The sequence below is a fragment of the Aedes albopictus genome, chromosome 3 (assembly GCF_035046485.1).
Source record: "Aedes albopictus strain Foshan chromosome 3, AalbF5, whole genome shotgun sequence".
Taxonomy (NCBI): Eukaryota; Metazoa; Arthropoda; class Insecta; order Diptera; family Culicidae; genus Aedes; species Aedes albopictus.
The window spans coordinates 19,909,440-19,937,101 of record NC_085138.1 but is presented as its reverse complement, the minus strand read 5'-3'; the positions used below and the strand labels follow the sequence as shown (position 1 = coordinate 19,937,101).

Below are 27,662 nucleotides of genomic sequence, written 5' to 3'. Positions count from 1 at the left end.
AACATTTTTTTTTAATGTATGCATTTGAAAACGCAAGTAGCACCTAGTTCAAGTCAGTCATTGTAGCAGCCATGTGAGTATTTTGTAAAGTTTTCCCTTAATTTGCTGTTAGAATTCACAATTTTGATTTGATTTTTTTTTATTTAACAGATAATACCACAGACAAACAGACGTAACACTCTGATGATTCCCATCGTACATTGATTAAACGGGTTATTTATAAATTTGATAGTTGGCCAACTTGCATCGTTTTTGTTCGAGTTTGACATTTGCTCACCACCGCCACCTAGTTGATGGTCGGCCAAACCCAGTTTTTTTAGCATTGGGAGAACATGTTCCCGTGACTATGATATGAATCGAAAAATGTTCGAAGTGTTATCGTGTTATGTCTGTTCGTCTGTGACAATACTGAAGCACAGAGAAACAGACGTCACACTCTGTTTGCTTCCCATCGATTAACGTCCTTTTAACGGTTGATTCAAATATTTGGTTGTTGGTCAATAGTGGTAATCACGTTCAAATGTATGCGTGCCTTTTTTGTAGATGTAGTTGTGAAACTGCGAGGAAAATATTTGCACTCTTACCCCGGACGTTAGTTTTATCATTATTTACCCGTTTTACCCAATTCGATTGGGTAATATTTGCATATGCAATCTGAATAGCCTTTCAATCGGCGTGCACTTTTGTGTGAGGAAAAATTTGCGCTAGTGTTCGTGTGTTGAAATGTCACTTATCTCTATTGACCAGTCTCGGCGCTGGAATTGTTTTTGTTGCTGTCTGACGTTTGCTCACTACTCACTAGCTACTAGTGGTAGCTTGTCCAAACACAACATGATTAGCATTGGGTTATTACGATTTCGTGACGATGATGTTTGTTACAATTTGCTCTAAGTATTACGTCTGTTTCTCTGTGACTAAAGCATCAAAATACAATTTTAACCCTTAAGTTGCTATGTTTCCAGTTCAAAGCCGAATTAGCGACATTTTTTCTTTGATTTCCACTGCTTTTGCCTTGCGTCGAAATATAGTTTATAGCGCCACCTAGCGGCGAAAATGTGAAGCCTAAGATTTTTCAGGATATTTTTGTATAAATTTGGTCAAATTTTCTCATACAAAATTCAAGCTCTTTGAGCACCACCTTAGATTTAATAGATTTCGCCAAGGATTTCGCTCAAATTTTGAACGTGAATTCTAGGAGTCCAAAACAACTGACTTGAGAACCAAGAGGAATGACATATCCTTTTCTAACCAGAAAATCCGCATTTATCCGTTCCTAACCGTCGCTAACCGCTGCGCTGCAAACTAAGTAACAGTTGGACGCGGTTAATGTCGGTTAGTAACGGATAAACGCGGATTTTTCCGGTTAGCAAAGGAAGTGTCATTCCCCCTGTTGAGAACTATTTTTCGAATTTTATATTTCATATGAGTTTGGGCCACCCTACTGGACAAGCTTGATTTAAAAAATGTTTTTCGCCTTTTTCACTGTGCACTGTTTAGTGCAGTACTAGATTGTTGAAGCAAAACGTTTTGTTGACGTTTGTTGCTGTCACTCGTCAGACAACAAAAACGATGGCTGCCGGTCCAATCGCTGAGAGGAATCAAGGTAAGTTTTTCACCGTATTTTCTACTAAAATGTGAGAATTTACCGATTCTTGTTAGTTTTGGTCGGAGTCCTTATTAGCTATTTTAATTACCATGATTAATTTCAAAAGATTCCGGTAGAATTCCTCGGGAAAACCGAGCTATAGAAACGCCTAACCTTCATTGACACTTTGTTTACAGATGCCACTATCTACGTCGGCGGATTGGATGACAAAGTGTCGGAGACGCTCCTGTGGGAGATGTTTGTCCAGGCCGGCCCGGTGGTGAACGTGCACATGCCCAAGGATCGCGTAACGCAGATGCACCAGGGCTACGGGTTCGTAGAGTTTCTGGGCGAAGAGGATGCCGACTATGCGATCAAAATCATGAACATGATCAAGCTGTACGGCAAACCGATTCGGGTGAACAAAGCATCGGCCCATCAGAAAAATCTGGACGTTGGGGCGAATATTTTCATCGGTAATCTGGACCCGGAGGTGGACGAGAAATTGCTTTACGATACGTTCTCGGCGTTCGGGGTGATTCTTCAGACGCCGAAAATTATGAGAGATCCGGAGACAGGAAATTCGAAGGGATTTGCGTTTATCAATTTTGCGAGTTTTGAGGCATCGGACGCGGCCATGGATGCCATGAACGGCCAGTACCTGTGTAATCGTCCCATTTCAGTATCGTATGCATTTAAGAAGGATTCCAAGGGTGAACGGCACGGTTCGGCGGCGGAACGTCTGCTGGCAGCGCAGAATCCACTTTCGCATGCTGATAGGCCTCATCAGCTGTTCGCGGATGCACCGGTGCCGCCTCCGATTATGCCGATGATGCCATCTCATCCTATGATGCCTCCACCACTGATGGCGCCACCTCCACCTCCGACGCCAACAGCTGTTCCGCCACCACCGCAAGCTCCTTCAGCACCATCCTTCGCTCCGGGTGCCATTCCTCCACCACCCTTACCACCGCCAATCGGTCAGCCTCCGCTTCCGCCGAGTGCTCCGATGGGCATTCCAGCGCCGCCGCGGATGATTCCTCCACCCCCGTGGCAACAGCCGGCTCCTCCGCCACCAACACCCCCCACTATGCCGCCGGCTGCGGCTCCGAGACCACCCCCGCCCAACTGGAGGCCTCCACAGCCGCCGCTCCCTCCGCAGATGCCACCGGCACCATTCCCTGGACAACCGCGCCTACCTCCGCCTCCTCCTGTGACCAACTTCAGCGCGGACACGTTCAACTTCTAGGAAGAGCTGTGTGTTGGTGGTTTGTACTCTAGGTTCTTAGTTCGGACGATTAAGTGGAATAAATCTTCTAAGAATTACAATGGAACAGGAATGATGGCTTGTTCTAGATCCGAACAATACCTACCATAACTGTAACGTTACTACTTAGCCTTTCAGGACGTGCGCCTTTGCAAAAAGTACAACACTACCAAAAAAAAACCTCGCTCGTTGAATACAGCGCGAGCGCGATGCAGTTTTAGGATCGACCAAACGTGCGTTCTGAAAGGTTGAAAGATGCTTAAATATGCGTACTAAAGTACATAAGCCTAATCAAGTTAAGTGGAAACTACGTGCTGAAAGGCTTTGACATTCATGTACACAACATAAGCGCTGGTCGTCGGTGGACAAATTGAAATTTGAATTGCGAAAAGACATCTACGTGCTCCGGTGAGAATTGTACCCACGACTTAGCGCATGGTCTACATTTTTGAGCGGGTATTTTGCAAGACCTTAGGGGAGCGCCAGATGAACCAAATGTAAAAAAAAACACTTTCTTTTTATAGAGCCTCTATGAAAAGAAAAAGTGGATTTGACGTTTGGTTCAACCTGTGAACCACTTCCCCTGGCCTATGCTGAGAGTCACAGGGTCGATTCCCGGTCGATCCAGGAGCTTTTGTGATGAAAATTTCCGTGATTCCCTCGGGCATAGCATATCTTCGTGCCCGCAACATGACATGCCAATGCAAAATTGTCCCAGTGAGGACGTTACGCCAAAAAGAGGGAGAAAGGATGTGATATTCTCACATTTCAGCGTCCAATGTCCAATCTTCGATTTAAATTAATTAGTTTATTAATCTAGAGCCTTTACAATCTTAAATTTGGAACCTACAGTTAGGTATAGTTGGGTAGCGGAGCGCCCTGCGAACGTTCCTACTGGACTGGCATCCGGATGCGCTTCTTTGTAGGTATGATCTGAGCCACAATCGACATCTCGTAGTGCTCACAACGGTAAGCACAAATAACGCTTGTACACTCACCACGGTCAAAAGTAGTTTAACAGGGGGAAAAATGGCCACACAGGTATCATACTCATTACCATTTCGCTTTGCCTTTTTTTCCCGGCCAGGGAAGGAGTCGGCGGAGGTGGGAACACAGTTTTTCTACAGATAAAATTTTACACAAAAAATAGAACACATACACTCACAGAGATCGGCTCACCACTTGGATCGCTTGGACCAGTCCTTGGGTGTCCAGTGTAGACACTTGCTATCGATTCGGATCTTGCGCTTCTCCATGGCTTTCTTGTGCTGGTCGATCGTTTCCTTGTTGATGCAGATGATGTACTGGCCCTTGTAGTAGTTTATCAGATTCAGGATCTGCAGCGTCGAGATGACGTCCTCCTTCTTGATGCTGGTGAGCTCGCAGATTTCGCTGGAAGGGTAGAATATAATGGATTAGTTTTGGCGTTTCTATGGAATGAGTTGGACCAAAGCGGAATGGTCATGCAACCGAATCACCACCGACGACGGAACCAGGGAATCGATCCGGGTAACTTTCGGTATACGCTATCGGATCCTATGAAAACTACCAATGTATCAAATGAAACGCTTCAATCCTTGTAGAATTCAAGCTAATCTTTGATTTTTGTATTAAAAATGGCACTGACAAAAATAGGAGCACTGCGTCAGTCTTGACCATATTCCAAAATAGACATATGGGAGCTGATTTTTAAGGGATTTTATTCACATTTTTGAATAGAGTTGTGATGGGGACCGCGATCGGGCTTTGTTCGAAGGAAGAAGTGAAGAATGATGCATGTTTTGGGCAGTTGCGGATCTCGATCGGGTTGCATTGTTCGGTGGAAAAAAAGAGACGCTTGTTTGTGGCAGTTGCGATGAAAATCTCGGTCGCGTAGCATTGTTCGAAGGAATAAGTGAGGAGTGCCACGTGTTTGGGGCAAGTGCACATTTCCCTTCCTCGTGAAGTGATAACAATCGATGAACACTTGGTAGCAAACAGTATTGAAGAAAAATGAAGGAGTCAAAGAATGGTTGCGGCCATCCGACGACATGGAACTGGGTGAGATCTTTCCGAGTTTTTTCTTTCTTTACGTACTAGAAGAAGTTGGGGTAATTTCGCCAATGCGTTTTCATTAGGACTCCTGGAGTCTGTAATATCTGCAAATTAATCTTGTAGTTCTGGTGCAGATCTAATATTGAAGCGATAAAAATGTTAGAAGAAAGTGATAGCAGTTCACAACAATCATTGAGCAAATTAAAAATAACTGGCTTAATTACCTCAACGGCTGTCGATCACAGGTAACACATGGAACTACTCTTAGTAAAATACATAATTCGAAAATAGCTATCTAAGCTTGAAAGTTTATTCTCCGTATATTCTAAGTTCAATATTGTGTGAAACGCGCGACTATTTCCGTGAGTCGATCGGTTTTCTCGATAGGAAGATGGGGACGCGAATATTGAATGCAAAATCAGAAGCGCGCGATAATTTTCGTGGGAAAGTCGGTTTTCACGGTAATGTAAACGATCAATGCGGTAACGCATTTAATATAGAAAGATCATTGACGTATGTGCATTACCCTTACTATCGCGACCAAATAAATCATAATCGGGATGAAGACCGTGTCGTGTATTTTCATATAACTTGTGGATCATATCACCTACCAAAGGTGGCTCCAAGTTCCACACCTTACCCTACCCTACTAACAAATACTCCTTCCTGAGACAACTGTGGGGATGCTGTGGATTCCACGGTTTCTTGTAACAACGGTTGTCGAACTAACATTCCTTCCCATTTCCCGATGACCGTAAGGACGTGGCCGGCGCCGTTATTAAAATATTGAACTCTCGATTTGTGCACATTGAGAGTGTGTAGCTAGTCCCAAGCACCATTCATTTGGATCTCTGTGCAACTTCGATTGTTCTGGTCAATCACGGAGTAGCAACTACGATGTGTACGTTATCTTTGCTTTGCTTTGCTTGCTTTGATTTTATTCGCATTTTTGAATATTGGCTCAGTACAATACAATTTTGTTTGACGATATGACTCCAAATTATTCCAGTATTGTTTGTGCTGAGTGGCAGCCCAGAAGCTTTACCTAACACATCGATATCGGAATAGCTGACTCAGGGCCAATGAAGTCATATGATGTTACAGAGCGAGCTAATCCATCAGCCAATTCATTTCCAACGATGGAAGAAAGGCCAGGTACCCATACAAGGTGAACACTTGCGTTTGCTGAATTCAGCTCCTCAATTTGAATTCGACAAGCGATAACTATCTTCAACCTGGAGTTGGCCGAAGCAAGTGCTTTAATAGCAGTCTGGCTATCTGAACAGAAGTATATTACTTTGCCCATTACGTGCTGCTGAAGTGCTGATTGCACTCCGCACATAAGAGCAAAGATTTCGGCCTGAAAAACGGTACAGTGTCTACCAAGTGAGTAAGACTGTTCTTGCCTTAGCTCACGAGAGTATGCACCAGCATCAGCTCGAGAAGGGAGCCATCAGTGTAACATACGATGCCGTCTAAAACACTTCTCTTCAGATAATCAAATGTCCGCTCTTACCGGGAAGGTAATTTCGCGAAAAATGTCCTATATATAAAATTCCAAGCAATTGGGTTGTTTAGTGAATACAATATTGCTTTTTTCTAGGTATAGCCTAATCGATAGAGCTCATTTTTCTGAGTATAACGTGATTTCATTAGATTCCAATAGCTTTGTTTTGATGATTAAAATAACAAAACAGTTTTAATTTTCGTGGATAGAATGACAGTTCGATCAATAAAATGACAACAACAAAAAAATTTTCCCATACAAACTTTAAATGCATTTTAAAAATAGTTCCTGGACTTCAAAAATTATGAAATTTTGGATTTCGACTAATTGTTGGGCGGAGAATCCGATTATGAAATAATCCAGATAGCCCTAAAGAACCCAATAGGACAGATCGCTGAAGTACTAGATTTGTAGTAATGAGCTGAATTTTAGTATGGTGAGAAGGTCAATTCTCCGTTTCTGCAATGAAATGGTGCAAAAAGCGTGGGTATTATGTTTCCTTGCCTAATTTGATGCTGTTTGAGCAAAACTTTGGGCAACAGTATTGTTGTTTTCTTCATTTCTTGCAACATAAACTACATAGTTATCCAAAGTTTTGCTCAAACAGCATCAAATTAGGCAAGGAATCATAATACCCACGCTTTTTGCACCATTTCATTGCAGAAACGGAGAATTGACCTTCTCACCATACTAAAATTCAGCTCATTACTACAAATATAGTACTACACCGAACGTGCCCCATTGGCTTTTTTAACGAAGTTGAGATAATTCGATATTCTGAATCTGCATGTCAAACTGAGCTGAAATCCAAATTTTCATGAATTTTGGAGCCCGGGAACCTATTTAAAAATCAATTTGAAGTTTGTAAGGACTGTTCAATTTATAAAACGGACAACTTTACAAGGCTATAAAAAGAAGACGCGTAGCTCAAATTTAACCACCCTTGCTTCGTTGTTCAGTACATCATCTCTTATTATTGTAACCATTTTTAAATCGAATAAAAATAGTTTTATTTTATAGAAAATCGGTTAGGTGTTCAAATGAGGTCAATTTTTCGATGGCTGAAAATTGAAAATATATTCAAAATTACTGTTCACATATGGTATATCGTTTTTAATATCAGAAAAGTATGTGCCATGCTGCAGCAGCATGAGTAATGAACATTCTGGCGAAATTTGAACTCGATTGGAAAATTAGTTGTTGAGATATTAAAGTCTCAAGTGAGTTTCGATTTTTTGATTAAATTTCAATTGTAAAGCAAAAAGGGTATGAATTTATTACACAAACATTTTTTTATGCATCCAGTCGAAAGTAGGAATAATGTAGTTTTAAATGCAGAAAACTGCTTCTTAATAGCATTGCTGGTTTGGTAACTGTGCGCCATTACAGGCACAGTAATCAAAATAGTTTCGTTCTTTGAAGGTAATTCCAAATAACAATGCAACCTTATGCAAATTTTGCATAACAATGAAGTTGGAAATAGAAACTTTTCATCCGATTATTATTAAATGAGGTGTACAATAACATAGGACCAACTTTGTTGAAAATAAATAATCTTAAGATTCGCTAGAGTCGAAAATCTCCATCAATGGAGCAAAAAGTATGCAATTTTTTACCATGACAATCTTTATTGATTAAATTTTTGATGAAGAATGCAATTAAAAGTAAATTTTTCTTCTGTATCATCCAGAAAGCAGTATTCTACTACTCTGGACAAATTTTCAGCCGAATCCGTTGTGCTATTGCAGCACAGGACTCAAATAAATATTTTTTAATAATTTCTATGAAAACAAGGCAACTCACAAGATCAAGCTGGAGGCTGCTTGGTGCATTATTACTGACCAGCTATTGAGCTTTACCTTTACTAGAATAGTATAAGATTCCAATACATTAAAAACTTCATGAAAATGTGCATGTTAAGTATGTGAAAAGTTATGTCGAATTTCAAGAAATAGGGTTTTATTGATGTTTCACGAAAACCGCTTCAGTTATACAGTAAAGAACATTTTGCGTAATGTTATATTTTTCCTATATTTGAGAATAGCTATACTGCCCATAACTGCATATTTGTAACATTTGTAGTTTTTGTCAATATTGAGTTAATACCAGGAATCATCTCCAAATCATCAGTACTTTCATCCACCCAAATGAACTTTACAAGTTTGTTCTACAAAATGTGTAAAAAATACCAAGTCGTTTTGTCTCATCATCAAAAAATCACTAATGTAACCGCATAACAGTCACATATATATATACACTAGCCTCATAGCATATCATCAGTCATATTTTGGTCTAATTATTTTTTCAACAAATCGCCCAGCATACAAAAAGAGCTGTGGAAGATATCATTGCAAGAGGATTAGTTTAGAATTTTGGTAAAATTTTTGAAATTTTGTTCCTTTTCCATACTAGCGCAAGCTGCAAACTTTGAGCTTCGTTTTCTCCAATGCCTACTTTTGTCGAATGTGACTCTTATGCAGTTATGGGCAGTATAGAAAGTTATGCAAAAAACTGATAATGATTTTATTGAAAAATAAAAAAGATATCGCACAAGCAAATTGTCCGTTTTATAAATTGAACAGTCCTTATGGGAGCAATTTGTCGAATCACCCCTCGTCGCAGTTTGTACTGGGCGGAGCTGTCAAACAGTTGCCCAGCTGTCAAAATGTGATTTCAAAATGTCTCTTTGAAATTGATTTTTGGTACCAAAATAAGGTTCTAAAAATCTGAAAAAATCATAGTGGCTCAGAAAAAGGTGCTCTTTCGTATAAAATCAAAAAATCAATACATTTTTCATAATTTAAAAACCCAATTGTAAGTGTTTATGCCCAAACTACGATTCGGAACAAGAATGTCCCGCTGTAGGAAGTTAATAGCATCTTTGTAGTCAATTGTCGGTATAACCGAAACTATAGTTCTATAAGACCTCATGTATGCGTGTCACTGTAGAACCTTTTTTGTGTAAAGTATCCTATTGAACCTAAATACTGCAATGTTTGCTCGTATAAAAATGTTTGTGACTAAGATGCTTATAAAACCGCCATAGAACCTAGATCCAGAGAATAGACCTTGTGACTCGCAGTACAAGTAACTCTCAGTAAGAACGCGCACGAACAATTCAGATCAAGTTAGAATAAACTATTCGTCCAAGTTAAGTTACAATCCACAAGTATTTTGTTATCCGTCTAATTCAGAAATACAGTCCATTCGTCAAGAACTAAGCCGTGTGTGAAACTCCGTGAAACATGAAGAGAAACAACCAAAACCTCGGTCACAGTGTGTTTCGCAATCGTTCGTAAATGAAGTTCCACCGACAATGATTATTCCACGAACGCGCCAACAGTAAGATCACTTGGAGCAAGGACCACTTTGTCCCAATTCACCAAAAGTGGAAACAACGAGGTGTGTGTTGATGTGCGGTTCACAGGAGTTTCCTCTAGTAAACCGAGTACTCATAGACGGTAAGTGCAAGACAGTGCTTCTTGTTTGAGATGAATGTGTAGTGGGGTAACGTCAAAGAGAACTTCGAGCACTGCCGTGGGAGTTGAAGTTGATGCTCCAGACATCGCCATTAAGGCAAAACTGGCAGCATTTTCTCATTTTTTCGGTTTTTGATTTTTTATTAAATAACGAAGCAATATTTTTAAAATTGGTTTTCGTTACATGTGCATGGATCAAGGAATCTTCTGATTTTTTTGAGGTGGAAAATGTTTTCCATTTTTGCAGAAACCATTTTTTTTGTGAAATTTTGTTCAAAAATGGTTTCTGCAAAAACGAAACACATTTTCCACTACAAAAAAAATCAGAAGATACATTGATCCATACTCTACATATGTACGAAACCCGATTTTGAAAATATTGCTTCGTTGTTTAATAAAAAAACAAAAACCAAAAAGTGAGGAAATGCTTCCAGTTTCGCCTTAAGCACATCCTTTGGAGATGGCCTATAAGCCATATTATAATTTTGATTGGATCGTTCTCACTTCGACCTTCTGCCACCACACAAGACATCCATAGGCCAATATTGGACGAACAATAGTTGTGTAAATCCATTTGATATACTTGGGATTTAGACCCCAAGTTGTACCAAAGGTTCACCGGCATTGCCCGAAGGCCATACAAGCTTTCTTGATTCTGAACTCAATGTGAGGTGTCTAGGAAAGCGTGGAATCAAGAATGACTCCAAAGTTCTTTACCTGTTCAGCCACATCGATTTCAGAATCAAAGAGACGTAAAGATCGAACACCATTACGGTTTTGCTTTTCCGTGAAAAGAACAATAGATGTTTCGCATTTACCGAAAGGCCATATTGCGACACCAACCCTCAACTACCTGAAGGGCGCTTTGCATCAGGTCAAAAAGGGTGCTGATGCACATACCAACTAACAATGTTAGGTAGTCGTCGGCAAAACCATAAGTAGGAAAACCGCTATTATTGAGTTGCCTCAATAGCGTATCTGCTACGAGATTCCACAAAAGCGGTGATAAGACTCCCCCTTGAGGGCATCCACAAACACTCAATTTCCTAATCCCTGCTAGACGCAATGTCGTGAAGAGATATCGGTTTTTAAGCATTTGATGAATCCAATTAGATATATACCATGACTCCGTGCGGCTTTCAATATGGCATCGAAAGGCACATTGTCAAAGGCACCATCGATATCTAATAATGTCGAATTCGTTTATTCCCGACGGTGCACTGCACCGGTGTAGCAATTGACACCGGAAAAACGAACGGTTTCGGTGCAATTTGTTGACAGCTTATGATGGTATTAGTAAGAGCGCGTGAGAGCGTCAATGAAAACAATAAAGGATATCAAAAGTAAACATAATCAATGTTTTCATGATTTCCGTGATGAACAAAATTATATTTATTTATTTTTATTTTTTACTTTCTGTATACAATTGAACAATTTTAAAAGTTTTCAGTAATCCACTTGTACATGATAAACTTGTAATGATACATGTTACTTGAAAATTGTTATCCAATGTTTTAACACTTCTACATTATTTATCTTCTTCAAATTCTTGTAATATCATAATTTTTCAATTAAAAGCTACTTTTTAGAATTTAACAATTTCCGTTGCCCAATAAAAAATATGCTAACATACAATTGTAAACGTTCTACGTGCACAAATTTAACACAAAAAAGGTTAAAGGCAGTTCAATAGAAAACGTTTAGCTACAGCGTAAAAAAGAAAATAAATAAATGCATTTTAAAACATAACGTTATTGAAACGCAACTCATATTAAAAACGCTTTAACCATCCTTCAGTGACATTTGTTTGACTTTCAATGTAATTCAATAATTCAATATTTGTTGTAAGAAAAAAAAATTAAATGCGACAGAAAATTCTTATGATTAAAATCATTGAAAGTAATCCACATACTTGCGATAGTCAAAAAAATAGTGATGGGCAAAATATACGTTGAATCAACTCTTTGAAATTTCATGTTATCGATAAATTTTTAAGATTCCTAAGAAGTTGAAAGATGTGATAATCATCGATCAAGTTTAAATATTTTTTAAACGCACAGATTTGCTGTTTGAAAATTAAAACATCTAAAAATAAACGAATATCCAAGAAAACTGTTTACCTAACGCCGAAGAGAAAATCATCATTCCTATCAAAACAAAACCACGATACAAGTTCAGCGATATGTATGTATTGGTAAAACTAGCTTTGTACCTGCTACACCGCGCTCAAACTGGGTGTAGCATTTTCTTGCACCGGTGCCAATCGGGTGTCGAAACAGAACAATACCTGCGAATAAACGAACGGTTTCGGTGCAAGTTTGCTACACCCGGTGGCAAAGCGGTGCAGGCGGTGCAAATAAACGAATTCGACATAAAAGAAAACCCCCAAACAAGATTGCTTTTGAACGAATGCTTTCTCGATATAGTAAACAACCTTGTGTAAAAGAGTCACAGTGGACTTTCCAGATTGGTAAGTGTGGTACTCTCCAGCTTGACAGATCAAGTAATAATAATTTTCATCAATGGCAAGGCCTACTAGGTGGTACACGAAACTACCACATCTCCTTTTGTTTAAAGAAAATTGCATTTTTTTTCTACTTCAAATAAGTAAAATATTAAATCATTAATTTTGCATTTGTATTGGAATCAATAAAGTCTCAAATAGAATTTTGTGTTATCTCTAGTAGAGATGGTTACAAACATACCTTCAAAATTATTTTTAGTGGTACTGCGCGAATTAATTTTATTTACAGGAACAAACAGTTCATTTCTTTTTTAAAAATTTGGAAGCATGAATTTTGTTAAATCATACATGTGAACATTGGACCGTTCTGTGTCATTGTATCTCTTCTTTTGAATCGAATCTTATTTGCAACCTGGATCCCTCCTTTTGAGTATATCTTCAGGTCTGTATTGGCTAGTTTGTTATCAGCCGCTTTGGCATCTCCCTTCTTTGAAGCGAGACATTATTGCCAGCCCCGGCCGGAATTTCATCTGCCGCTTTGGCGTCTCCCTTCTCTGAGGCGAGACATTATTGCCAGCACCGGCCAGATTTTCATCTGCCGCTTTGGCGTCCCCCTTCTCTAAGGCGAGACATTATTGCCAGCACCGGCCAGATTTTCATCTGCCGCTTTGGCGTCTCCCTTCTCTAAGGCGAGACATTATTGCCAGCACCGGCCAGATTTTCATCTGCCGCTTTGGCGTCTCCCTTCTCTAAGGCGAGACATTATTGCCAGCACCGGCCAGATTTTCATCTGCCGCTTTGGCGTCTCCCTTCTCTAAGGCGAGACATTATTGCCAGCACCGGCCAGATTTTCATCTGCCGCTTTGGCGTCCCCCTTCTCTGAGGCGAGACATAATTGCCGTCTACGACCGGATTTTCATCCACCGTTTCGGCATCTCCCTCTTTCGAGGCGAGATTTTCCGACTTCCCTCATGTCTGATCCGATCAGATGCTATCCATCGGAAAACAGACTATATTTACCTCAAGTTCCGGCAATCCCAGTTCCATTCAGCGTTAAAACTGCTTTCCTTGTCCTTCCTTTGTTTGTCCTCATTCTCGAAATGTCCAATTGAATAGAATGCCATCGAATTTCCGCTGATCCTTTTCCTTCTCGTATCCGTCCATTACGTTACAAAATGAGTTGTAGTAGATTTCACTCGGCCACAATCTGCTTTTGCTAAATATTAAATGGGTTCTTCCTCGTCGCCACTGTGGTACTCTCCAGCTTGACAGATCAAGTAATAATAATTTTCATCAATGGCAAGGCCTACTAGGTGGTACACGAAACTACCACAGTAAGCATGTTGGTTCACATGAAGAGGCGCATTGGCCAGATGAACATCACGGATGTGATGATTGACAATGCGTTCTAAGCATTTCAGAAGAAAAGAGGTCATACTGATAGTTCTGAAACTCTTTGCTTCTTCATACGACGCATGACCCACTTTCGGAATAAACTTCAGAGTAATATCCCGCCAAGACTTGGGAATATACCCTGTAGCAAAACTGCAAACAAGTATTTTTTTCAAAACATGTTTGAAATAATCAAATCCCTTCTGAAACAAAATATGATAAATCCCATCTGCCCCAGGAGATTGGAAAGCAGCAAAGCTATTAAGTGCCCACTCAATCGATTCTATAGTTACTATACTCCGAGCCGAGGCCAGGGAATCATAACTACAAGAAAAGAACCTGATCATCCGAAGATGTAATATCCACACATCCGGGAAAGTATGATGAACTTTTTCATCGCAAGAAGTGAAATCGCCATTTGGCAAACGAAGTTCGTTCACTCGAAAATCCTAAGATTCAAGGATTTTGTTTAACCGACTGATTTCACTCAAACTGGAAACATTTGTACAAAGGTTTTTCCAGCCGGATCGTTCATCAGACCGAAGAGCTTTCTGGTAGGCCTTGCGAGCCGACCTGAAAGCCTCCGATCCAGCCGAACGCTGTCTGTTCCAACTCTTTCTACATTGTTTCCTGAGCTTGGCCAGATCAGAGTTCCACCAAGGGGTTCCTATAGTGGTCTTCACAGACCGCAGAGGGCAAGCTTTTTCAAAAGCTTCCATGATGAAGGCCGTTGTAGTATCAACGGCTTCATCTAAATCACTTGGAGTGTCAACTGATGGTGAGTATCCATGAAATTTGGCTGCAACCAAATCGGTAAAGAGATCCCAGTTAGTTGAACGGGGGTTCCTGAAACGCCAGATAAAGATTCTTCATCTGACACATGCCAATTGGTTAGCTCGTGACTAATTCTGCTAAAGCAAAGTGTTATGTCTAACACTTCCTCTCTAGCAGATACCAGGAAGTTTAGTCAGTTGCCTATGTTAAGTAACACAGCGCAACATTTTTTTGTCTCAAGAGCAAACTTATGTGTCTCCGAAGGATTTTGGGCCGCTGAATCCGAATCCGGGCTCAGATTTGCTCCAACACGTCACAATTTTGAGCTATACCTCAATTTATAGGGCAAAATATGCGATTTTGGGCTTTTTTGACTGCAAACTATTAAGCTTGGAAATATTTTTTTTAAGCAAACAAAAGGTTAATTGATCAATTAACATCTAAATTAACGACTCATGCAATATATTTCGTTTTACCGAATCAAAATTAATAGATTTAAGCATTTTATGTTAGTATGAAAACTTGCATGCAACTTTTGGAGGATGACTTGTATGGGAAATATCGTACCTATCATAAATCGCTTAAAACTATCAAATTCGATTTGGTAAAACGAAATATTTTGCATGAGTCGTTGATTTAGATGTTAATTGACCAATTTACCTTTTGATTGCTTAAAAAAATATTTCCTTGCTTAATGGCTTGCAGTCAAAAAAGCCCAAAATCGCATATTTTGCCCTATAAATTGAGGTATAGCTCAAAATTGTGACGTGTTAGAGCAAATCTGAGCCCGGATTTGGATTCAGCGGCCCAAAATCCTTCGGAGACACGTAAGTTTGCTCTTAAGACAGACAAAAAGTTAATTTTTGTTACGCTGTGTAATCCAAGATCTGTACTACTTAAATACTTCATCAAATTGGGGCCTCTCAAGTTAATGTCTGAGCTGCCCCAGATGATATGGTGAGCATTACTGCAAACATTTAGCGGAAGGCCTTTTCAAGTGCAGTATGCGATAACTTGCTTGAAAACATCCGTAGGGGATGGTTCATCATGTGACAAGTTGACAAGCACATAGGATTGAGGCATAATTTCATGTTTACTGAAAGTAGCTAACACCGGGTTCACAAGATTTCCTAGATAGAAGTTCCCCTTACGAAAATAAGGTTCTTGGACCACGGCCACTTGGGCTGTACCATTTTGCATAAGTCTGCAAAGATTGATCGTTGCTGTCCTTTTATTTTGAAGATTGATCTGAACTATCCTAACCTACTACCCAAACTTGGCAAGATTGAATTCTTTACAATCACAGCACAACAAACAGTAGCAATAAAACCTAGTCGGTATCGATTGGTAAACGCCAAAGGCGAGGATAAACAGAATACACCGTGTAAATCGCATGATGCGAAACCCTATTAGCCTGTGCGCGCAGGCGTAGTCGACATATGAATGACACTAACGAGTGGAGCTTTTTTGTCGATCATATTTAAAGCTTTCAACAGTGTTCGACATTCGATGAGAAAATCTTATTGGAATCTTATTGGAATCGTAAACAACAGCTTTTCCCATTAAATTCTCATTGACTGAAATTCAATTTAACCGTTATTTTGTAGTTGAAAATATTGCTTATCCAGAGAAATCTTCCAACCTGGCGGAGTAAAGAAGACAAAGAAGACCTGTTCCGCAAACGTCAAACTGCTGCACACTTCAAAAAGTATGCACACAACCTTGAAACAAAAATAAATAGTTGAGAATCTAAATTATGTTTAATGGCGTAAAACTGCATACTTAAGTGCTAAAACTACACCTAATATAGTTTAGGAATAAGTTACATGTTGTGGCAGCAATTGCGATTACATAAACCATAAATGAAACAATTTTCATTATTTTTGAATTTTATGGCAACCAAGTGAGTGAGAGCTTTTTAGCGTGAACCGAGCACTTTTGACGTTTGCGGAACGACTGCGGCGGTCGAAACCACCGCAACCCCGTTGGATTTTTTCTATTTTACCGCAGTATGATTTTTTTTTGTCACGCGAAAATCGTTTTTTTTTTTCGTAAACCGTGGGATGGACGTACTTCGGACATATTGCGCTGGATAGAGGACCAGATCTGCTGTCCAATGCATTACGTCCGCGTTATGTTTCACATATTTATTTGAAGAAAAAAATATTGTTTCAACCGTGACGACAATAGACTAACGTGAAGGTAAGTAATACATCAACGATTATCATTAGTTACATGAAAAAATAATTTAAGATCAAATTAGATTTGAATTAACAGAATTAATTAGAAACAATTACGGCAAGTATAACAATAGCTGGAAATTCAATCCTTTTTGTCGTTAATTCAATGCAAAACTGCAAACCAGAACGGTGATTTTTTTCAACGGTTGGAAGTTTAATTTACTTATTAAACTTAATTAAATCTACTTATAGAGCATCAGATTTGCTATACAGCGCACTACTTCCGACGTTATGTTTAACGCATAAGAAAGGCAGCGGAAGTCAATGAAGTTATTTCCGACACCGATTTGGTGCTAAATCCACAATACACTCATTCGAAGAGGATATTCTGCTTAGAGGAGACACTGAGGAAGATTATAAGTAGTAGTCTAAATACGCGTATCAGTCAAAAGATAAACATTAGAGGGCGGAATTAAAATGAACAGTACAAAACTAATTAATTATTAAGAGGACTCACTAAACAGTTTAAATTGCTGCGTAAGCCATGATTTTCTGTTATTTGAAATGTTTCATGAAATTGTGAATGAAATAATCAAAGATTGCCTTGGCGATCGCGACCTTTAATCAGAATATACTTTAATAAGTGGTTTACGCTGTCAAGTGAATCCCCTTATTAATTAATTAATTGATGACATTTTGTTAGATGGAGGTCATAACAATAAATAAATAAGTAAATTAAACTTCCAACCGTTGAAAAAAATCACCGTTCTAGTTTGCAGTTTTGCATTGAATTAACGACAAAAAGGATTGAATTTCCAGCTATTGTTATACTTGCCGTAATTGTTTCTAATTAATTCTGTTAATTCTAATCTAATTTGATCTTAAATTATTTTTTCATGTAACTAATGATAATCGTTGATATATTACTTACCTTCACGTTAGTCTATTGTCGTCACGGTTGAAACAATATTTTTTTCTTCAAATAAATATGTGAAACATAACGCGGACGTAATGCATTGGACAGCAGATCTGGTCCTCTATCCAGCGCAATATGTCCGAAGTACGTCCATCCCACGGTTTACGAAAAAAAAAACGATTTTCGCGTGACAAAAAAAAAATCATATTTTCAACTACAAAATAACGGTTAAATTGAATTTCAGTCAATGAGAATTTAATGGGAAAAGCTGTTGTTTACGATTCCAATAAGATTCCAATAAGATTTTCTCATCGAATGTCGAACACTGTTGAAAGCTTTAAATATGATCGACAAAAAAGCTCCACTCGTTAGTGTCATTCATATGTCGACTACGCCTGCGCGCACAGGCTAATAGGTAAACATTAAACAAATTAACAACGTCTTCATAATCCCGCCCTTATTCAGCCTCAAGATTAAGGCTAAAGAAGGGCAGTTCATAGTCTCGGAGAAACACAAGGTCCACTGCACCATTGCTCCGGTTAACGCAGTAAAGCCGAAATACTGTGGAGGGCGCCCTGGTACTCCACAGGCTTTAGCGGTTAGGTTTTTATTTGACCCCCCTAGCCATTCATTTCTGGGTACTAAGTATAAAGCCACATTAAACCATGATTAGGGGTAACATGTTTAGTGAACTCTTGCCACCGGAACATGCAATCCGTTGTGTTATTCTTAGCCAACTGAGACAACCGAAGTTAATATTAATGATGAACTTCATACGGGCTCGAACAGCCGGAAAAAGTCTGACCATTTGGTAGACCTTGCAGTCCTTCAGGTGCTACTACCTGACACTACAATGGCATTTATAAATGTGGGTTCATTGCCTCTGTTACATGTTCACCCCTATTCTGGATGTTTGTAATGGGCTTATCATCCACATCCCCCGGAAAGTATTCGAAATTACCGGATGAACCTCGCAAACTTAGCGCTCAACCCGCAATCTCTGTGTAAAATAAGAATAGGTAAATAAGTGCAAACTCACTTGATCGTAATCTGCGGCTTCTCGTTGTCTCCGGTCGGTTTCGCCAGTATCAGTATTTCCAGTATCGTCTGTGCCCAATAGCTTCGGTAAGACAACAAGCCCAAATCCGACAGCGGTTTCTCCGGAGAACCGGTCTTGCCTTCAAACTTGGAAAGTTCGTAGCCTGAAATAGAATCGAGAATTTTATGAATCATCTTATCAAATAGGAAATCAGTATAGGTACGCCACTCACTAAATTCGATGAGCAGCTTGCCGTAGCCCTTCCGCTGGTACGGCGGCATCGTCAAAATACACGCCACATTGTAATCCTCGGTGCTTTCCTTCTCCTTGGAAAAATACCCCACCAGATGGAATCCCCGCGAATCGAACTCGGTCATCACGTAGAACAGAAACGGATCCGTGTCGTAGTACAGCGTTTTGTGGTCCAGAAAAAGCTTGGCCAGCAGGCACAGGTTCTGCGCGTAGCTTTTGTTCTTGCGGCCGTCGATCTCGAAGAAGCTTATCGTATGCTTCCGGTAGATTTCGTTCCCCGGCGGATGCCGCAGATTGCACTTTTTGATGTGCCGCTCCAGGCACTTCCGGCTCTTTCGGTACTTGAGACAGAACTCGCAGATGTAGATGCAGGACATGGAGCACATTTCTTGCGGGTACGGCGCAAAGTACCAGGGTTTGATCCGATGCTGGCCGAGCTCTATTAGCTGGACGTTCTTCATCCGGGTCACGACGTCGTCATGGTGCATCACCATACTTCCGGACTGCCGAGGCGTCGGAGTGGACGGAACGTCCTGTGAGTCTTCATTCTCTGTGGAGGTGGCTTTTCGCTTCCGGTTGATCTTTTTCTGCAGGGCTGCGGCTAGAACTGCTCCCCCGTTCAGAATATCCGGTGGCAACACGGGACTGGCCGGGCGGGATCGCTCACCGATTGGTATCCGCTTCGGTGTCGTTACTCCTGTGTTCTGTCCAGTTGTCAAGCCTTCCTTCCGGGGAAACTGAACCTTCCGCGTGTCCAAATACTCTTCCGGTACCCATTCGTCCAAACGTTTGTTGACTGTCCGAAAAATGAGAAACCAGAATTAAAAAATCACATCCCATACAAAAGAGCTCCAAAAGTTACTCACAATCTACATAATGCACGTAGTACCACACCGATTTGTCCGTGGCTTCCTTGATGCTGATGATTTCCGCCAGCGGCCAATCATTGGTGCCGGTCATTCGCACCGGTAGTCGACATCCCTCCGTGAGCGAAGCCTGCAATCAACAAAGCGCTCTGAATCGCCGGACCAAAACAAACCCGAGCCCCCGATCGCCTAGAAAGAATTGCTTTTTGTGCCGTCCCCGATGGAGCCATCCACCGCCGATGACTTGAAACACCGTCCCGTACTTACCGTCGAGTCGCAAATGGTTTGCACCGCTTCGTCCACGTCCATTTGCGGGGAGTTTTTGCGGAAAATCGGTTCTCGGATACCAGTTTCGTTCCGCGATTCTTCTGCTTCTGATGGCGAGTTGTTTATGATGCTGCCGCGGTGCTGACGGCGGCTGTCACTTTGACAGGATGCGAAAGCGATGAAAAAAAAACAGTGGAGGCCGCCGAAAGCGGACCGACTTGAAAGTGGTAGTAGAATCAAAAGAGTACTAGTACTGCGCAGCTAGTTAATGTCGTTTTCGTTTTTGCGGTGGTGCTACACCGGTGTAGCACTTTTGCACCGAAAGTGTTCGTTTTTGATTTTCGTGCTACACCGGTGTAGCACTTTTTCTGCACCGCTCAAGATAGTGCAGCACTCAAAAATTCGAGAGTGTAGCAGGCGCGCACCGTGTCCACCAATCAGCGTTTGCAAAGTTGTCAATATTTTGGTTTTTATTCACGCACACCAACGCAACTGCACCGAAAATGTTCGTTTTTTCAGTGGAAAGTGTAGCACGAAGCGGTGTACCACCGCCGCAAAAACGAAAACGACATAAGAAAATCGACACTGATTTTTCGTTAGGGCCTAGCCTGTTACCACAAACGAAGATTCGATAATGAGCCATTTTACGAAGTGACAACAATGTTGATGATGATATTGATTTTCACGGGTTATTGGACGCTACCTCCTGTCAAAATTCATTCATAAAATCAGCTCGTAAAATGGACTTTAGACCACCTCACGGCGAAATTCTATCTCTTTCGCGCTTTCAAAGAGTTTGCAAACAACAGGACCAGTACCTGTCAAATTTGACAGGTGTTAGTCCTGTTGTTTTCTAATGGGGCACGTTCGGTGTAGTACTAGATTTGTAGTAATGAGCTGAATTTTTGTATGGTGAGAAGGTCAATTCATACACAGAAAAAAATACTGCGGTAGCTGCTACTATAAAATTGTGTTCAAACTTACTATGGCGTTTTATATTGAAAATAACAGTGAAAACAGTCAGCGAAACCGAATGGGGCACGTTCGGTGTGGTACTAGATTTGTAGTAATGAGCTGAATTTTTGTATGGTGAGAAGGTCAATTCTCTGTTTCTGCAATGAAATGGTGCAAAAAGTGTGGGTATTACGATTCCTTGCCTAATTTGACGCTGTTTGAGCAAAACTTTGGATAACTATGTTGTTTATGTTGCAAGAAATGGAGAAAACAACAACACTGTTGCCCAAAGTTTTGCTCAAATAGCATAAAATTAGGCAAGGAATCATAATACCCACACATTTTGTACCATTTCATTGCAGAAACAGAGAATTGACCTTCTCACCATACTAAAATTCAGCTCATTACTACAAATCTAGTACTTCACCGATCTGTCCTATTGTCGTTGTAATTACTATGCTCTACATGAATTTAGCACTAGTAATTTCCACCATACCTCACAGTTAAACTAACCGCAAAGAAAGTACTGCTTTTGTGGTAGCAATAACCATGCGCGTTAATGTCACTGAAATTGCCGTACTTTTTTACCATGTTTATGGTTATCTCAACCGTTCTGCACCGACAAATTTCAGCTGATCATGCTTTGCGCTCGATTTTACTACAAGCATGGTAATTTCGTTTAAAACTTGATGTATACGAGGCGGCGCCATGTTGATTCAGATGCGAATTCTTTCGGTCGCGGATTTGTTGTTTAGTTTCGTTCTTAAAAAGTTTATTGATAAAAAAGACCAGGAAACTTCACAAAATACGAATTGAATTGTTGCAGGTAAGTCTGTGGAATCTATTGCGTTAAAGCAGTTCTAAATTATTTACAACATACTTCCAGTTTAAAAATCGACCTGCTAGAGCAGACCGCTAGATCAGCAGATGCCGGGAGAGTTCCGGGAAGTGGAAAAGTTCTCACAACAACCCAAAACAGCGACAATTAGGATCAATTAGAGTCAGCTGTGTAGGATTCTCGATCGCTCCGGTAAATTCTATCCACCGAAACTTATGGCATCGATCGAGACGCTGGAATGTCTGCTGAACATTTACAAGATGCTGGTGATAGGTAAGTTATTGGACTGATACGAACTGAACGCATAACATTAATTTGATTGATTCTAGGTGCTTGTGGCCTGTGAACTGTTGAAATATCTGGCCCCAATAAGTCAATGTTTTACGATGCTGGAGTACTAAGAGGACGGATCGGTCGATAAAACTTTCATGATACCGCAGATGGATGGCAGAACCGAAGGATTCATGGCAGAACCGGACTGCGGAAATGACGACACTCGATTGTACGCTGGATTTGTTCTCTCCGCAGGTTTGTTTTTGTGGGACATTTGATTCTTGCAATCAATTATCCTCTTATATTTCAAATTTACAGATAACTAAGACTGTTCTTCCACTTTACCAAAACACTTCGTCGCCGGAATATTGCATCAAGCGTTCATCTATGCCAGTCGTCCTGTGGCCTAATGAAAATGCCTTCGGAAGGGACATCGGACTGTCAAATTAGAGTCTATGACATGCAGAACCTGTTCAGACCGAGGTTCAGACTACAACGTGTCAATCGAAATCAATCAAATACGGTTCTCTAGCGGCAGAAAAACTATGAATAAATTATGGTGGATTACAAGTTTAAGTTTTAAAAAATTCAGATGCTCTACTTGTTAAAATAGCAGACAAAGTGTACTAAATAAGTATATCAATTAATGTTTTAAAATGACACAACATAGAAATATGCTTGTTTAATATACTTGTTTTATTTTAACAAGTGGAGCATTTACTCTATGTTATTGCTGCATCTAATACAGTACAGTAAAAAATACACTGGGCATGGTTAAAATTACTATGACCGCAAAATACTATGTTAACACAGAGTTCGTTGATTTTACTATTTCTGTAGTAGAAAAAAATACTACAAACATGGTAAAAACAACTGAAAGCCGGACATGGTAAAAATGACTGCTCATGTAGTTGTGATAATATCATAATATAGTCTGCTGAAAAACGCTGGTACGTTGCGATCAATTTAACCCCTTGAAATGGTATTTTCGACCGCAACATTTTTTTGTGTGTAGTTTCTGCCAAGGTTGCGACCATTCATTTGCAAAAATTTACATTCATTTGCTACAGGATTTGCTATTATCTCAGTTCAGAAGCATGCTATCGAAAAACAATGTATGGATGAATTTAACCTTGTAGTTTTATCTGAAAGTTTGCCAAATAACATTGGGGTCGCAAATGTATACCAAAGTCGTGAGCGAGCTGTGAAGGCAACCCAAGTAACCACAGTGCTGAAGCCTTATTGCATGCAGATATACGGTGTATTTAGTGCAATCATTACTTTACATGCAAACTTAAGGTTGATTTAAAGTGGAAGTGGGCAATTATAGAATCAAATTAGGATTATACTGGTATAATCTTGAAGCAGTCGCATAATTGCCCATTTCCACTTTAAATCAACTTTAAGTTTGCATGTAAAGTAATGATTGCTCTAAGTACACCGTATATCTGCATGCAATAATGCTTCAGCACCGTGGTTACTTGGGAACTCTCCACGCGGTGAATGTAAATTTCATTCACGCTGTGGAAAGTTGCCTTCACAGCTCGCTCACGACTTTGGTATGCGTGTGCGACCCCAATGTTATTCGGCAAACTTTCAGATAAAACTACAAGGTTAAATTCATCCATACATTGTTTTTCGATAGCATGCTTCTGAACTGAGATAATAGCAAATGAATGTAAATCTTTGCAAATGAATGGTTGCAACCTTGGTTCCTGCAATGAAATGGTGCAAAAATCGTGGGTATTATGATTTCTTGCCTAATTTGATGCTGTTTGAGCAAAACTTTGGATAACTATATTGTTTATGTTGCAAGAAATGAAGAAAACAACAACACTGTTGCCCAAAGTTTTGCTCAAACAGCATCAAATTAGGCAAGAAATCATAATATCCACGCTTTTTGTACCATCTCTTTGCAGAAACGGAGAATTCTGGAGCTCGATTGGAATAGGTCGTATGTGCTTTTGTCGATTAAAAATTCGATCAGTTGGATTCGCTTATTATAGCGAAAACCGTTGAAATTGAGCAAAGTTTATACATACAGCAGAATCCTCACAAAACAGGCTTTCTGTTCCATCATTAAAAGTTTGCAAAATATCTGCCATATTGCTATAATAACTAAAATAAACTGATCGAATTTTATATCGACAAAAGCACATACGACATATTCAAATCGAGCTCCAGAATTGACCTTCTCACCATACAAAAATTCAGCTCATTACTACAAATCTAGTACTTCACCGATCTGTCATTTCCCGTTGGAGAGAAAGAGAACGATTTTGTGATGGAGTATTCGTCTGTGCTGTTACCGGCAACCGAGGAGGTCCTCGTTTTCAAAAATTACGAAGGAGTCCCTGATAAAAATATACAATAAAATCGCCATAAACTTCCATTGAATAATGATAAAGTTGATTGTTCAACAACAAATCATATTGTGTACGTATTTTCCTGCTGAAAATTATGTATTGGAACAACAATATGTGCACAATAAAATGAATGGCACTAGAGATTTCAATAATAAAAACACCATAAATTGAATGGTAGTTGACTTGAATTTGCTCCAGAAAATTCGGATTTTTTTATGGTAAAGATACATAACAACCCCCATTTTCTATTGTAAAAGTGACATTTACAATACATGCTATGGTGGAAAACCATAGGGTCTGTTGTTACTCTATCGTTTTAAACAATAGGACAAATCGGTGAAGTACTAGATTTGTAGTAATGAGCTGAATTTTAGTATGGTGAGAAGGTCAATTCTCCGTTTCTGCAATAAAATGGTGCAAAAAGCGTTGGTATTATGATTCCTTGCCTAATTTGATGCTGTTTGAGCAAAACTTTGGGCAACAGTGTTGTTGTTTTATCCATTTCTTGCAACATAAACAACATAGTTATTGCTGGTTGCTTTCCAAGATGGATTTTTGATGCACTTCGCCTATCACACTATTTTTGTGCTCGGGCACGGTTGCCGACATCAATATCGAGAATAATTCCACGTTTCACAAACTTTTTCCATGAGAAGAAACACACAAACCTGCATAGCTGGCCGCCCGGCTACGACTCTCGGTGAGAAAAAAAGAGAGAAGGTCGATTCGGAGAGTTGATGATGGATGAGAATCAAAACAAAACCGAAGAAGAGTCAGGCGAATCACTCACCACGTGCTAATGTTTGACATTTCTCGACGTCAAAATGCTGTCAGACAGGCCGATTGCACTTATCGTCACACTTTTCAACCATCACACTTTCAAACTGTGCAGTCCAATTTGGTGTGAACTGTGCAATATCCAAAGTTTTGCTCAAACAGCATTAAGGGGCACGTTCGGTGTAGTACTAGATTTGTAGTAATGAGCTGAATTTTGGTATGGTGAGAAGGTCAATTCTCCGTTTCTGCAATGAAATGGTGCAAAAAGCGTGGGTATTATGATTCCTTGCCTATTTTGATGCTGTTTGAGCAAAACTTTGGATAACTATGTTGTTTATGTTGCAAGAAATGGAGAAAACTGTTAGAGGCTATTCCACCATGGCCACGCAGGCCATAGCGAGGCTAGCTCCGTCATTGCCTAATAGGACAGATCTTTGAAGTACTAGATTTGTAGTAATGAGCTGAATTTTAGTATGGTTAGAAGGTAAATTCTCCGTTTCTGCAATGAAATGGTGCAAAAAGCGTGGGTATTATGATTCCTTGCCTATTTTGATGCTGTTTGAGCAAAACTTTGGATAACTATGTTGTTTATGTTGCAAGAAATGGAGAAAACTGTTAGAGGCTATTCCACCATGGCCACGCAGGCCATAGCGAGGCTAGCTCCGTCATTGCCTAATAGGACAGATCTTTGAAGTACTAGATTTGTAGTAATGAGCTGAATTTTAGTATGGTTAGAAGGTAAATTCTCCGTTTCTGCAATGAAATGGTGCAAAAAGCGTGGGTATTATGATTCCTTGCCTATTTTGATGCTGTTTGAGCAAAACTTTGGATAACTATGTTGTTTATGTTGCAAGAAATGGAGAAAACTGTTAGAGGCTATTCCACCATGGCCACGCAGGCCATAGCGAGGCTAGCTCCGTCGATGCCTGTTTCTAAATTACAATGAAAATAGAACGCTAAACATCTTCCATCAAACTAGACGGCTGCCGACTGATACCTCAATCAGCAACCGCCACACTCTTTATTCATTCCAGGTATATACAATTCGACAATCTTCTTCAATAACACCATACCTGCGCCAACAAATCTACCTCAATCCAACACTCCAAACTCGTACCTGAAGGTTCGACGCTACCCGAGCGTTCAACAATTTCATTGCAGAAACGGAGAATTTACCTTCTAACCATACTAAAATTCAGCTCATTACTACAAATCTAGTACTTCAAAGATCTGTCCTATTAGGCAATGAATCACCCACGCCTTTTGCACCATTTCATTGCAGAAACGGAGAATTGACCTTCTTACCATAACAAAATTCAGCTCATTACTACAAATCTAGTACTACATCAATCTGTCCTATTGAAATCATGGTAACTACCATTCATTTCAGCGTGTTGTAACAATACATTCTGTTTTATCTCTATGATCTTTTTTATCAGGGGTGAGGAAGATAAATAGAAATACACTAGAACTCCAATGGCGCTGTAGTCACTTTTTCTATTTAATTAAATTATTTAATAACTTTCATTGTAATAATTGATTGTTTTTAATTGGACTTCTGTGGCTAGTTATTCTAATGGAAGATAGCACAAACTGGTGCATACACTGAAAGACGGCTTGCGGTAATGACCAGCATAAAAATGTTTTTGAATTTACCATGGTAAAACGAGATCATCGATCCACAAACGCTTCTTGTGTACGTTTTGTTTCCTCCCAAATCAACCAGTTCGATAGCCGAGTAGTATCGTGCGAGCCTGGTGAACTCTCAAGGTTCTTGATAATCTGTTGAAATGAAACGAAAATTAGTCTGCACTAATTTAGTTCCGTTGCGTATTCAAATTGACCCTCAGAAGTAATTTCAACCGCAAGCCGTCTTCCAGTGCAGGCTAATTCCACGAAATGTGTCATTCCGCGAAATAGCATTCCGGCAAATGTATCAGATCCCGTACCTCTAAGCTAGTACTACATCTTAAAAAAGTTGAGGATGTCTGCTCCCCCGTCTTAACTTTCGGCGCGCTTCACAGTTTCAGTTCAAAACAAGACCCGCGGTTGATCACTGTTTTTTGCGGTACCGTCCGTTTCGTTTCAAGCACGGATCCGGTTATCCGTAGATTCCTTCCGTTTCGTATTTAGCTGATAGACATGTACCAGCCGGAAGTGTGCCTCGTTCCCCCGGATACGGGCGAGGGCTTTCAGTTTCCGTTCGCGACGCCGTACCCGATCCAGCTGGATCTGATGCGTTCGCTGTACTCGACGGTCGACGGCAGGCAGGTTGGCATATTCGAAAGTCCCACCGGAACGGGGAAAAGTCTGACGCTGACCTGTGGGGTACTGAGCTGGCTGAGGGATTACGAGGTGGCGATGGCGCGGGAGCTGGGTGGGAAGATTGAGCGGTTGAAGGCGGAGATTGGGCGGTTGGAGAAGGAAACGGC

At 40.1% G+C, this 27,662-nt stretch overlaps 3 protein-coding genes across 4 annotated transcripts in view; 2 read left to right on the top strand and 1 right to left on the bottom strand.

Moving 5' to 3' along the window:
• The first annotated feature begins 1,448 nt into the window (after positions 1–1,448).
• Positions 1,449–2,925, top strand: LOC109428058 (splicing factor 3B subunit 4). Its single transcript, XM_019703727.3, has 2 exons — positions 1,449–1,603; positions 1,783–2,925. Exons 1-2 carry the CDS (start codon positions 1,570–1,572, stop codon positions 2,832–2,834), a joined length of 1,086 nt encoding a protein of 361 aa, XP_019559272.1. The 5' UTR covers positions 1,449–1,569; the 3' UTR covers positions 2,835–2,925.
• A 715-nt stretch (positions 2,926–3,640) lies between these two features.
• LOC109418279 (histone acetyltransferase Tip60) lies at positions 3,641–20,180 on the bottom strand. 2 transcript variants are annotated; one of them, XM_019692439.3, is made up of 6 exons: positions 20,023–20,180; positions 19,756–19,885; positions 18,870–19,685; positions 18,638–18,800; positions 4,032–4,244; positions 3,641–3,973 (listed from the first exon to the last, which is right to left on the bottom strand). In XM_019692439.3, coding segments are annotated over exons 1-6 (1,365 nt in total). In that variant the 5' UTR covers positions 20,065–20,180; the 3' UTR covers positions 3,641–3,972. The 2 variants fall into 2 exon arrangements, with proteins under 2 accessions (XP_019547984.1, XP_019547983.1); XM_019692438.3 differs by having other exon boundaries at positions 3,641–4,244.
• A 7,192-nt stretch (positions 20,181–27,372) lies between these two features.
• The window catches only part of LOC109428054 (uncharacterized), a 10,956-nt gene continuing 10,666 nt past the window's right edge, over positions 27,373–27,662 (top strand). Inside the window, exon 1 of the mRNA XM_019703724.3 lies at positions 27,373–27,644. Within this exon, the coding sequence (XP_019559269.3) occupies positions 27,373–27,644 (272 nt within the window). The remainder of the gene's footprint in view (positions 27,645–27,662) is intronic.